The sequence below is a fragment of the Gallinula chloropus genome (assembly GCF_964237585.1).
Source record: "Gallinula chloropus genome assembly, chromosome: 1".
Classification (NCBI taxonomy): Eukaryota; Metazoa; Chordata; class Aves; order Gruiformes; family Rallidae; genus Gallinula; species Gallinula chloropus.
The window spans coordinates 100,969,726-100,981,898 of NC_140085.1; the positions used below are offsets into that span (position 1 = coordinate 100,969,726).

General features: G+C 46.9%; 1 protein-coding gene across 1 annotated transcript; it reads right to left on the bottom strand.

The window, feature by feature from the left end:
* Positions 1 to 430: 430 nt before the first annotated feature.
* PDZK1 (PDZ domain containing 1) lies at positions 431 to 8,912 on the bottom strand. Its single transcript, XM_084279161.1, has 9 exons — positions 8,900 to 8,912; positions 7,391 to 7,625; positions 6,819 to 7,071; positions 5,715 to 5,851; positions 4,247 to 4,442; positions 3,794 to 3,990; positions 2,836 to 3,030; positions 1,485 to 1,970; positions 431 to 520 (listed from the first exon to the last, which is right to left on the bottom strand). The coding sequence occupies exons 2-9, from the start codon at positions 7,598 to 7,600 to the stop codon at positions 446 to 448; spliced, it is 1,749 nt and encodes a 582-aa protein (XP_084135287.1). The 5' UTR covers positions 7,601 to 7,625; positions 8,900 to 8,912; the 3' UTR covers positions 431 to 445.
* Positions 8,913 to 12,173: the final 3,261 nt, after the last annotated feature.

Consider the following 12,173-nt stretch of genomic DNA (forward strand, 5'->3'; position numbering starts at 1 on the left):
GAGTAAATTGGCTTATGCCATTTCACAGCAGTTTCGCTGCTGGGAGTATAAGCATAGAAGAGCTGCTGCAGAGATCGAGTTGATGGACTTGGATTAGAGGGAGAACTGCCTCTCTTGGGAGATGGGGAGAAATCAGTTGATCTTTAAGAGCTTATTCTTAAAAGGCTAAGATGCTTATGAATTTATTTAAGCCTTTAGAGAAGTAAGGAACTTAACGGTCCACTTGATGAGGCAGAAAGCCGGCGAGGTACGATTACAGTGTGTTAAATGGGTGCAGGTTACACTGAAGCGTTTATTTCGGGCTGCTGCATTCCAGCAAGAGACTGCAGTCCTTTACAGGTACAGCACTCCTAGGGACAGTCACGTTCTGCGAGGTGTGGTAGCAAAGGGTGATTGGAGGACGTGGATTTGGAAGGTTTCTCTTTTGTTCGTGGCGTAGTTCTCCTCAAAACTTCGTGTCATCGTTGTCGCTGTCTGCTCTGGTTGAGGCAGCTGAGTGTGAAGAGGAGGATGAACTTGCCTGCAGAGGAGTAACAGATACGTTCTGGTTATTTTTAGTTTGTAAACGTGCCCGACAGTCGGCGGTGTTTGAAGGACTCCTGTTTCCATTTGCACTGATCATGTGCTGGTTTGGATGGTGGGATCACCCAACAAATGTGCTTTGTGTTGTTGAAGTGCTTTCTGGTTTAGTATGTCGAGAGGGAAATTTGCTCAGTAGAGGTTTCCTGTTCTTTAATTCCCATACCTGCTGAATGTGCATGTAAAAGTGATGCTAACTCTAGCTCTGAAAAATGCAGCTTGGTGACTAAGAGCCTCTTGAAACGACTTGTGCCTGGAAGTTTGCATACAAGGCTGATGAAAAACGAATGGGCGACAGTTTTGGGTTTATTCTTCCTTGCCTGTCGGTTGCGCGATCAGAAAAGAAGCATTTAATTAATTTAAGGCTGACCACACAGAGGGTTCACAATGAATGTCTCAAGAAGTTCCTGATTTTTCTGACTTCTAATTCAGATTCCAGTGGCATAAAGTGAGTAAAATCATTTCAAATCGGCACATTTCCTAGGAAATGTCACCATAAACTATTGATTGCTCTGCTTTCTACAAAATGAACTGGTTTGAAATATTTCACCTGATCTCCCCAGAAGTAGTTTATGGGTTTTGGTATACTGTGGCACTTTTTTCCAATACACACATTGTATTGCCTGTTTCCCATCTTCTTTAAGGATTACCATATTTGGATTAGCACGTTCCATAAAATCTCTTGTATATGCTTCCTTTCTGTGATTTAATCTTGCATTAAAAATACTTGCCTGTATTATGTGTAGGGAAAGGAAGACTTGCTTATGACCACAGCTTTTAACAACATAGACTGACTTGTTAGAATCCAGGCTCAAGTTAAAAGTCCTAGTTTGGGAATACTAGTTGAAAAAGGTTCCTATTGCCTAGCTGATCCTTTAGCATCTACTTAATGCAGAATTACTCACCCTTTCCCTTGGCTCCGGTGAGTCTCTCTCTGGCTCTGATGAATCGTTTTCTGTATGAACAGCAGGTTCAGGCAGAGGGTCGTGAGCAGCAGGTTCAGGCAGAGGGTCGTGAGCAGCAGGTTCAGGCAGAGGGTCGTGAGCAGCAGGTTCAGGCAGAGGGTCGTGAGCAGCAGGTTCAGGCAGAGGGTCATGAGCAGCGGGTTCAGGCACAGGGTCATGAGCAGCGGGTTCAGGCAGAGGTTCATGAGCAGGCAGGTTCATGCCGTGGACTGGACTTGCCATAGAGGCTGTGATGGGGATATTCCTGCCCTGGAAGTATGTGTAAGCATCTCTGCTGCACACCAGTAGTGTGAGTCTGTCGCCGCTCTCTCGGATCCTCGCCACCACTCTTTCATAGGACTCATCCATCACGTTTGTCCCGTTCACTTCCACCAAGTAGTCGTCATTTTCTACCCCTGCTGTGCTGGCTGGCCCGTGGCTTTGTACCTGCAAAGGTGAGCTCAGGCTGTGAGATCTGCAGAAAGCCTGGAGAGATGCACTGACAGCTGAGGGTCAGCTAGACGGTGGTGTTACTGCTTTCCTTACGAGATGACAAAATACACATGGGGAAGGGGATATTCGTAGGGCATAAGGGAATTTGGAGAGGCAATAGAATAGAATAGAACACCTATTCTATTCTATTCTATTGAATAGAATATAGGCCTAGATGTGATAAACATGGAACCCATCAGTTTGAGATTTAAGATGCATCTTTGTTTTGATAGATAGATGTTCAGTAGAGTAATGTGGCATGGTAAAATTATCAAGACAGGTGAAAACCCAATTTTCTTATTGCTTGCCAGGTCCCTGTCCAGTGACTTTCTCTTTACTGCATGTCACAGATTCCTTAGTGATGAGTGGAACCCAACCTCTCAGAACAGCAAAAGGCACAGACATAATTTGAGGCAATAGATGTTTGACTTTCACCAGCTATGGAATTCAGAGAAGCTGGGGTAGAGCAGTGTGAAGGTCTCCCTTGTACATTTTTAGGATGTTCTACTGTCAAAAAAAATCTATGTAAAATACTAATTTTAGCATGCCAGCTTCATGAATAGAAGCAAAAATGGTGCAAAAGCTGGATTCCCCTTCCCTCTACGTGTTTTACCAGAATAAGGAATGCTTTCTGGAGTTTATTTTTAATCTTGGTCCTACAATGTCAGCCTGACTTTAACAATTACAGGTCTTTATCTGAGAGTGCTGGAGAAGAGACTTGTCTTTTATGGCCTCTTCGAATGTGTTTGCAGGACACAAGGGAGGATGCTGTCTGACAGACTGCCTGAGCCTTTCCTTCTTCCTCATTCTACATTAGTACCTCGTTGATGAACAGTCCAGGCTTGTTCTTGATCATGTTTAAACTGAAGCCAAATCCATTAGGCCCTTTCACCAACTTGCAGATTCTTGGCTTGTGGTCCACGTTCTGCTCGGCGTGCAACTCCGCTCTTTCCTCTGTTTCCTCTGGTGGTGGATCTTGTGATTTGTAGTAGTATGAGCAGGGGGAAATTTGGGCCTGAAAAAAAGTGACAAAAGTTTAAGGTAATATCTTTGTTGCGAGATCTGTGTAAGGCTTTCATGCTGAATGTATTTTGTTTAAAACCTTTTTAATGACTCAGACGAGCTGCAGTGAAGAACTCTGCTGTTTATTTCTGGCTGAGTGGAAAACTGCAACATTGATCTGTATGAGAAGGGAATTTTGTTTCTTATTTTGTTCAGAAATGGTTACACAGCTGTGTAGCTCTGAATTTAAACTCCGGGACAAGGGGCAATGACTTCAAGCTGAAAGAGGGCAGGTTTAGATTAGGTGTTGGGAAGAAATCCCTCCCTGTGAGGGTGGTGAAGCCCTGGCACAGGCTGCCCCGAGAAGCTGTGGCTGCCCCCTCCCTAGCAGTGTTCAAGGCTGGGTTGGATGGGGCTTTAGGGACCCTGGTATGATGGAGGGTGTCCCTGCCCATGGCAGGGGGTTTGGAACTAGATGGGCTTTGAGGTCCCTTCCAACCCAAACCAGCCTGTGATTCTAACCTTTCTTATGTCGTGTGTAAATTTAGAATTGTTCCAACAGTGCCTATAAAAATGTGGAAGAGGCTGAAAATGTGGACACTGAGTGACTTGCTGTGCAATTGCAAGGAGAGCTGCTGAAGTACGGATGTATCTTAGGAGGTATTGCATGCAAGTTGAAGAAGTGTCTGTTGGAGCAGACTGGCTGTTTCATTGCTCCGTATGTCTCTTTGTAACGATAAATTACCAATTCTTAGCAGTATTTTGCATCTTCTTACCAGCTTATACATGGCGTCCGTCTCCTTATCCACCACCAGCAGTTTGGCCTTTCCCTCGGATTTCCTAATTTCTTTCACCACGCTTTCATGATCCAGACCATCCACTTTTCTGCCATTGACGGCTACTATAATATCATTTTCTTTGAGACCTGCCTTGGCTGCTGGACTCCCAGAGTTGACATCCCTGATTATGTGATCTAAGATCAGAAGGGGAAAAAAGCTTGGTGTAAAGGTGTATGCTTGTTAAAAGACATTAAAATGCATGGCAAAGGCTAATTGTCAGAATGGTACTTAAGGTTAAGACCATTTTCCTGAGGTAGCCCTGTTTGCAACACATCTATTAGGGACTTTTAGATGAGCAGTAAGAAGACAAAGAGAACAAGGTCTGCAAGCCCCATCCAGGAAGTAATTGTATAGCAAATGTTGTGGTCTGTGTGTTAACTGGGCTCTTACCGCCAGTGGTTTGTTCCAGACGTAGATAGAAGCCATAACCATTCTCTCCTTTCTGGACCTCGGTCAGGCGTGGTTTGAGGGGAAGCAGCTTTAGGCTGGCGCTCTCTTTGCTCAGTGCCATCTTCTGGCTTGAGTAGTAGCGATCCGTTTCTTTGTTTGAAAGTAGAAACACAACGTGATTTCCAGACTCCTTCACCTGTGGTGGTACATGTACAGTCTCAGATGTCACCCTTTCAACAACACCTGGGAACTACAGACGTTAAGTCGGGAACTGGTGCACACAGTGCTGTGTGGGCGCTGTAGCTGCCCTAAGGTACAGGCTGAGATACTATAAATTTGATTTGTTTTTTTCCTTTTTTCTCCAGTTGGAAATTGGGACCACAACAAGATCCTCAGCCTATGCATGAGGAGATTTTCTGTGTTTCGTACCGTTTCCTGACCTGGAGGGAATTAGCTGTAGGGTGCCATGAGGGTGTCATACAGTGCCAGTAGAATCCAGTGAGCCTCAGTTGATAGTGCTTGGCTTATCTACAGGTGGAACTGTACAATACAGGTACATCCAATAGACACATTGTCCCACCTATACCACTGTTTTAGATTACAGTGACGAGAGTAAAGTTTCTGTCACTCGTGGTCCTCCTCCATCTCCCTGTTTTACTGAGGTTTTTGGGAGGGTTTTTTTTGCTCTGTTCAACCTTTCCAAGTCCATCCTTCTCTGACTCCTTTTTAAGTCTAAGGGGTGCCCTTTTTACTCATCTTAACCAGCATCACTCTGTTGTTGATGCTACAGCACCTGAACAAAACACAGGTGTTGCAGGGCTCCATAGCTAGTGGAGCGCAACGGATCGTGATGCTGGAGTGCCAGAACATGTGCTGCCTGTCTCAGGGCTCTCTGAAATCTCTTCAGCTCCAGCTGCATTTTAGCAGGACCAGCAGTGGAAAGCTGGAAGCCTCTCAAGCAATGAGCTTTGCAGCTGAGGCCAGGTACCGGAATTACTTGCAGAGTAGTTTTCATTACTTTTTAACTTCTTTAAAGGAGAAAGGAACTACTGTCTAAAATAATGATTTTTCCCTGTCCCGTGCTAACTGTATCTTCAGAGGGTTCCCCCTCTTCCTGCCCTGAAAGCCACATGTTATGGCTTGCCCTCTTACCATGAGGAGTATTTCCAGGACTTCTAGGAACAGGGCATGATTTATTCAGCAAGGTTCCTGGCAGCAGTATACTTGTGTTATTTAAAATTCTGTGGCCTGTTCTGATGGCAGTATTCATTCAGAATCAGTTCAAGAGGCTGCTTGACAAGAGAGCCCAGGCGGAGGGGAACTGTGCCGTGTTGATGAGACACGAACAGCAGCTTCCCAGATTTACCATGAAGCATTCAAGCCAGCCAGATCTGCCTCCTCAGTGACCCTGGCAGGTTGCTGTGAAAGTGGGCCAGAGCAGAAGATGAATCAGCATACAAACAAGTACCTTTTCCACCACTTCCTCATGTGTGTCATTCTCCACGTTTTTCCCATTGATTTCAATCAGGCGATCGTTATTTTGGACGCCGGCCTTTGCAGCTGCTCCTTGTGGTGAGAGGTCTGTTATGAACAGCCCCTTCTTTCCTGAAATAAATGAAAACTCATTACACAGCACAAGTCACTGAAAAATGCCTGGGTTTAACGGTTAAGGAAGCTCAGCACTGATGTCCTTAGAGACTCTTGGTCTCTGCTTATGTGCAGGTTACGGTGGCACTACAAACCTTCCACAAAGACAAACCTCTATCTCTCTTACTCTGTCCTGGAAAAACCACTTCTGTGGGGGAGGGGAGCATTTGTTTGCTATCAGCAGCTCAAGCAATCTTTTATTTCTCTACCAAGAGCACCAAAAGGGCTGATAAAGAGAGCTGAAAGGGAATTGATTTACGCTCCGAACCTCCCCACAACCCCAGATTGAACTGAGAAGCTGCTTTTATGTTGTTTTATACATTTCCTAATTTCCTGTGTTTGGAAGACTTCCATGTTTGGTCTCTTGGTTATGTTGCATTCCAAGATAACCTCTTTAGTTATGATACTTTCCAGAAGACTGGCCTTGGAAGAAAGGTGTGTATGGAAGAGGTTCAAAATCTCTTCCTTTGTAAATGAAATAGCTTAAAATCAGGAAAAGTTGTTTGTTACAGCTGTCTAGAATCTTGCATGCTGATTTCTGAGGTGATTTGGAGGAATGAAATAGGACTTAATGTATAAGCTGATATTTGAGCGGGGACTGTAAATGTGGTCATTGGTAAGTGGCCTTAAATAACGAGCAGAAAATAGCTTATATCTTTTTTATTATTATTATATTTTTTTGCCTTTACCCTGTAGGAAACGTGGTCCTCTGAAAACCATGCTCTCCATATGCTGTAGAGCAATGGACTAGAGATGGTTCTGAGCTCATCTTGCTGCTTCTTGCTTTCTTTTCTGCAAGAGCAGATTGTGTGCCCCATTGGCCCCCACACGTTAATTGTGGTTGTCTCTGTCCCTGCTGCCTTATATACGTATAAATACCCACACACATGTACACATCTATACTTGCCCCATCCCGAGCTCTCACCTTCTGTGCTTTTCAGAGAGAAGCCATAGCCTTTCTTCTCCCTCACCAGGTAGCAGAGCCGGGGTTGTGGAGCTGTGGTGATTGCTCCGTTGGCCGTGGGCGCTGGGGACCGCTGCTCCTGCTGCTGTCCTCTGGACACCTTCTGACTCAGCTCTTCCAAATTCACTCCCTCCTTTTCTGCCTTTTGATAGGATGCCTCATCCAGAACAAGAAGTACAACAGAATTCCCGCTGTTTTTGACAATCTCCACTACCTGTAGAGGACAAGGTGAGATGGCAAGCAGTCGCTAGAATGATGGACCTAAAAGCTCTCCCCGGGAAGGGTTGCACTGGCTACTGGTTTTGTTGTTTCATCCCTCTGCTCATGTGCTATGGAGGCACCTCAGAGGCATCTCATGCCCACAGTGGGCAGTGAATGATGCAGGGAGATGCTTAGAGTAGTTGGCTCAGCTCTTGGATTTCCTTGCTTAAGATGCCATGAAAACTGGAAGAGAAACCTTCACGTAGTGGAGGTGGGAGTGGGTAACGGGGAGTGGTGTGGATCTGCCGAACCCAGGCTAAACAGAGACGTACCTGTGCATGTTCCTCCTTGTCTACAAACACACCGTTGACCCTGAGGACTCTGTCTCCATCCTTCAAGCCAGCCTGTTCAGCTGGGCTGTCCTTCTCCACGCTCCGGATGATGTGCCCTGCTGTGTCCTTCTCGATACGCAGGTAGAATCCGTAGCTCTTTGGGGGTGTTTTGGTCACTTGACATTCTCGGGGCTGGAGAACAGAAGTCATCTCTACCAGGCAGGGTGGAAAAGACCTGTGTGAGTAAAACCAGTTTGAGTGCGAGTAAAGTCTAAGCTCACCTAGGTATGTCCCCTCCAAATACATCCTGAGGCAGTTTGCTTCAGAATTCTTGGGGGTTTGTTTCCCAGGAATTCCAGCTGTACAAACTTGAAGCTAGTTAAGGAGGCTAGGGGAAAGAAAGCAATCCCTCTTCCCTCTCCCCCTCAATTTTCTTGTCTCACTGTCTCTAATGAAGTTAAGCAAGATGCAGAACTGGAAGAAAGAAGTTGTCTGTCTGTGATAGCATAGTGAAAATTGAGGATTTAATACCAGAATTGTCTTATAGAGGAGAAATAACAGTAGTGCAAAAATACCAGCACTCTATAGGAAAGTGATGTGATAAAATGGGATTTCAGAGAATTGCAGGAGAGGCAGGGTCAGAAGGGATCTCGGAGGTCGTGTGGTCCAACCTCCCAGCTCAAGCAGGGTCACCTAAAGCCAGTTCCTGAGGACCAGGTGCTGTTCTGTCTACTGACAGAAGCCTGTCAGAAGGCCAAAGTTGTGTTGCAGAGATTAGCTAGTAAATTAAAAAAAAAATCCATTTGTCTGCATGTAAAGATTTATTTCCAACTCCATGTTTGGTTCTTTCTCTTTTTATGTCACCTATGTGACTAATATTTGTGGGAATGTGCCTTTTTTCTTTTCCCTCTTTTTTTAAGTAGCTGACAGTCCAATCCTCCCATGGTAGCCCACTGCTGGGCCACCTCTGTGGCTACCCATGCCAGGCTGTCTGCTATGGAAGCAGAAAGTGCATTGTTGAGGTTAGTTGTGCGGCATATAGAACAGGATGGATGTTTGGGGAGGGTTTGTCACAGATGTCACTGGAGCTGGAGAATTTCAGCATGCAGGGATAGGAAGCCTGTGGACCATGATTCACTTGTTCCTCTTGGTTGGGGGTCTTGTGCTTTTTTGAGCTCTCTGTGCTTGCATTGGGACTATGATTTGGACATGGTTTGGGACACATCAGATAGTGCTTATCGCACTACAGCCCAGAGCAGTTTTTTGTGACAATCACTGGGAACCTGTGCTAATTCTTGATGTTAGCATGCAAAAGCAGGGGTGCACAAAGCTGAGGAAACAGGAGGCTTTGGTGGGAAAGATTAATTCTTCTTATTTGGAAACGAAGGGAGGATTATGGTGCGCTGCATTACTACTTTTAATCCATGAAAGCTTTACATGCAGAAGTACTGGACTCATAAAAAGGAGTTTTCTAGGGGTAGAGGGATTAGCAAATAAAGAATCTCTTACCTGTCTGTGTGCAGCAAGCTTCACAGGAATTCTCTTTTGCTGTCCCTCCCAGGGCTGTACCTATAAGTAAAGCTGGACTTTGATTGGGCAAAGGTTGATTTAAAAGATGATTTATTTAACCAAGTTTCACTGGATATGTTCAACACCTTGATAAGATGCCTTGTCCTTGCCTGCAGAAGTGCTAATCACATGCATTTCTCAGCAGTTTTGAATTTTGTTCTGCTGATAATTCTACTCAAAAACTCAAGTCAAGGAGGTCATCTGTGGCAAGCCTGATCTTTGCTCCGGGAAAGAGCCTTCTCAAATTGTAAGAACTGTCTTTAAGGGAGCAGGTTTGGATTGTGGTGGCTTGACCTGGGCCAGCAGCAGTTGACTGTAAAGAAAGAGGTTACTGATTCATATCTATGCCCTCCATGTTGGGTGCCAAAAACCATCCTGAACTGTGATGATGACCTTGGCCAGTAGCCAGATGCCCTTGGAGCTGCTCTCACTCCTTTCCTTTACAGGACAGGGAGAGAAAAACCTTGAGATTTTCAAGATAAAGACAGTAGCTGGAAGAGAAGCAATGAGAAGATGGGCTCGTGGCTGAAGGGTGGCCCTGACTGTTGAGGCCATCACAGATGTGAAACGTGCACTGTGATTAAGTGACGTGTGTGAGTAAAGCCTCCCTGGAGCAGCAGGAGGGGGGTGGCTGGGGTATCAGTACGGCGAGACCTGCCAAACTGGCTGTCTTGATCCGCTGCTGTGAAACTGGCTGGGGCAGTGCTGTGTGCTTACCATGGTGGAAGTGCCTGCTGGGTGGCTGGAGACATAGGCTGTAATCACCCACGGCTTGAAATGCCACCCTGAGGCTCGGAATGCGAGCTGTGTGCCATGGTATCCCAGGTGGGACTGAGCCAGGCGGTGCGGCGCGTTTCTGAGATAACCTTGTCTACCGCTGGGCCGAGAACCAGGGCGCTGAGTCGGTGCATCCCATTCCCTGTTGCTCACAGGCCTCTGGAAGGATCGGGCAGTACGACGCACTGCTGAAGACACCGATGAGAGCATTGGACACTGGGGAATGGAAGTGGTGGGATGTCAATTTAGCAGAAGCCACTTGGCTGTTTAACACCAGATGATCTACTAACTCCCTGGTTCTGCACAAACAAAGCCCCTACGTACTGTGGGAGGGGATGAAGTGCCCATAGTAGAATCATACGATCTGCTGAGTTGGAAGGGACCCGTAAGGATCACCAAGTCCAACCCCTGGCTCCACACAGACAAGTCAGAGCATGAGACTGAGCACCTTGTCCTGACACTTCTTGAACTCAGCCAAGCTCAGGGCTGTGACCACTTCCCTGGGGTCCCTGTTTCAGTGCCTGACCACCCTCTCAGTAAAGAACCTCTTCCTAACATCCAGCCTAAACCTCCCCTGTCTCAGCTTCAAGCTGTTCCCTAGGGCTCTATCACTGGTCATCAGAGGAGATCAGTGCCTGCCCCTTTGCTCCCCCTTGTTAGGAAGCCATAGATGGTGATGAGGTCTCCCCTCCACCTCCTCCAGGCTGAACAAACCAAGGACTTCAGCCTCTCCTCATAAGACTTTCCTTCCCGGCCCTTCACCATCCTCGCTGCCCTCCTCTGGATGCTCTCCAATATTTTAGTGTCCCTCTTGTGCTGTGGTACCCAAAACTGCACCCGGGACTTGAGGTGAGGTCACACCAGTGCAGTGTAGAACAGGACAATCCCCTCCCTGGAACGGCTGGCCATGCTGTGCTTGATGCATCCCAGGATACAGTTGGCCCTCCTGGCTGCCTGGGCACACTGCTGGCTCGTGTTTAACTTGCTGTTGACCAGGACCCCCAAATCTCTCTCAGCATGTCTGGCCTCCAGCTTCTGATCCCCCAGTGCCCAGGTCAAGGACAACACTAATTGTACAACACTAGTACAGGGAGGTAAGTGGCTCTGAAAGGCAGCATGGGTTGCTCTTCCTTGGGGAAAAAGAAAGCTGGTTTGTGGGATTATCTTTGCTCAAGGACCCTGGTGTGCTTGGTGGGTAGTGCAGAAGGAAGTGGAAATCTGGCATACCTCAAGGAGATTTTTTCTTGGAGGGAGGAAATAATCTGTGATTTGATGTGTATGATACAGGAAATGATACTGTCGCAGATGGGATAGATAAGAGGGATGCACTTCACTCTTGAGATGGAGGCAATAATATGTTTATTGATATAAACCAAAAGGGTGTAACAGTGTTTGGTAATAAATGCGACAGTAATTAAGATTCAATCATAGAATCATAGAATTGTAGGGGTTGGAAGGGACCTCCAGAGATCATTGGGTCCAACCCCCCTGCCAAAGCAGCTCCCTAGCTCATATCACTCAGATAGGCGTCCAGGCGGGTCTTGAATATCTCCAGAGAAGGAGACTCCACCACCTCCCTGGGCAGCCTGTCCCAGGGCACTGTCACCCTCACTGGGAAAAAGTTCTTCCGCATGTTGGTGCGGAACTTCCTGTGCTCCAACTTGAGGCCACTGCCCCTTGTCCTGTCCCTGCAGACCACTGAAAAGGGGCTGGCTGATTCCCCCTGCATCCCCTGCTTAAGATAATTATAAACTTTAATTAGGTCCCCCCTTAGTCTTCTCTTCTCAAGGCTGAAGAGTCCCAACTTACTCAGCCTCTCCTCATAGGAGAGATGCTCCAGGCCCTTAATCATCTTCGTAGCCCTTCTCTGGACTCATCCCTGTCCTTTTTATACCAAGGAGCCCAGAACTGGACACAATACTCCAGGTGGGGCCTGGCCAGGGCAGAGTAGAGGGTGAGGATCACCTCCTTTGACCTGCTGGCTACACTCCTCCGGATGCACCCCAGGATCCCATTGGCTCTCTTAGCCACCAGGGCACACTGCTGGCTCATGGCCAACCTGTCATCAACCAGGACCCCCAGGTCCTTCTCCACTGAGCTCTTCTCCAGCAGGTCATCCCCCAGCCTGTACTGATACAAACGGTTGTTCCTTCCCAGGTGCAAGACTTTACACTTGCTTTTGTTGAACTTCATTAGGTTTCTCCCTGCCCAGCTCTCCAGTCTGTCCAGGTCTCGCTGGATGGCAGCGCAGTGTTCCTGCGTGATGGTAAGATAATCTTGGTTAGTTAGTACATAGAGAACAGGGTCAGATGAATCTATCAGGGAGACCCTCCTGTTGAGTCACAAGGTTCAGAAAGAATCCCCTTGCTTTCTAAACTCCTGCTCAGAGAGGAGCCTAGGTGCAGCTGGATTCAGTCTTAGTCCCAGACTTGGTCAA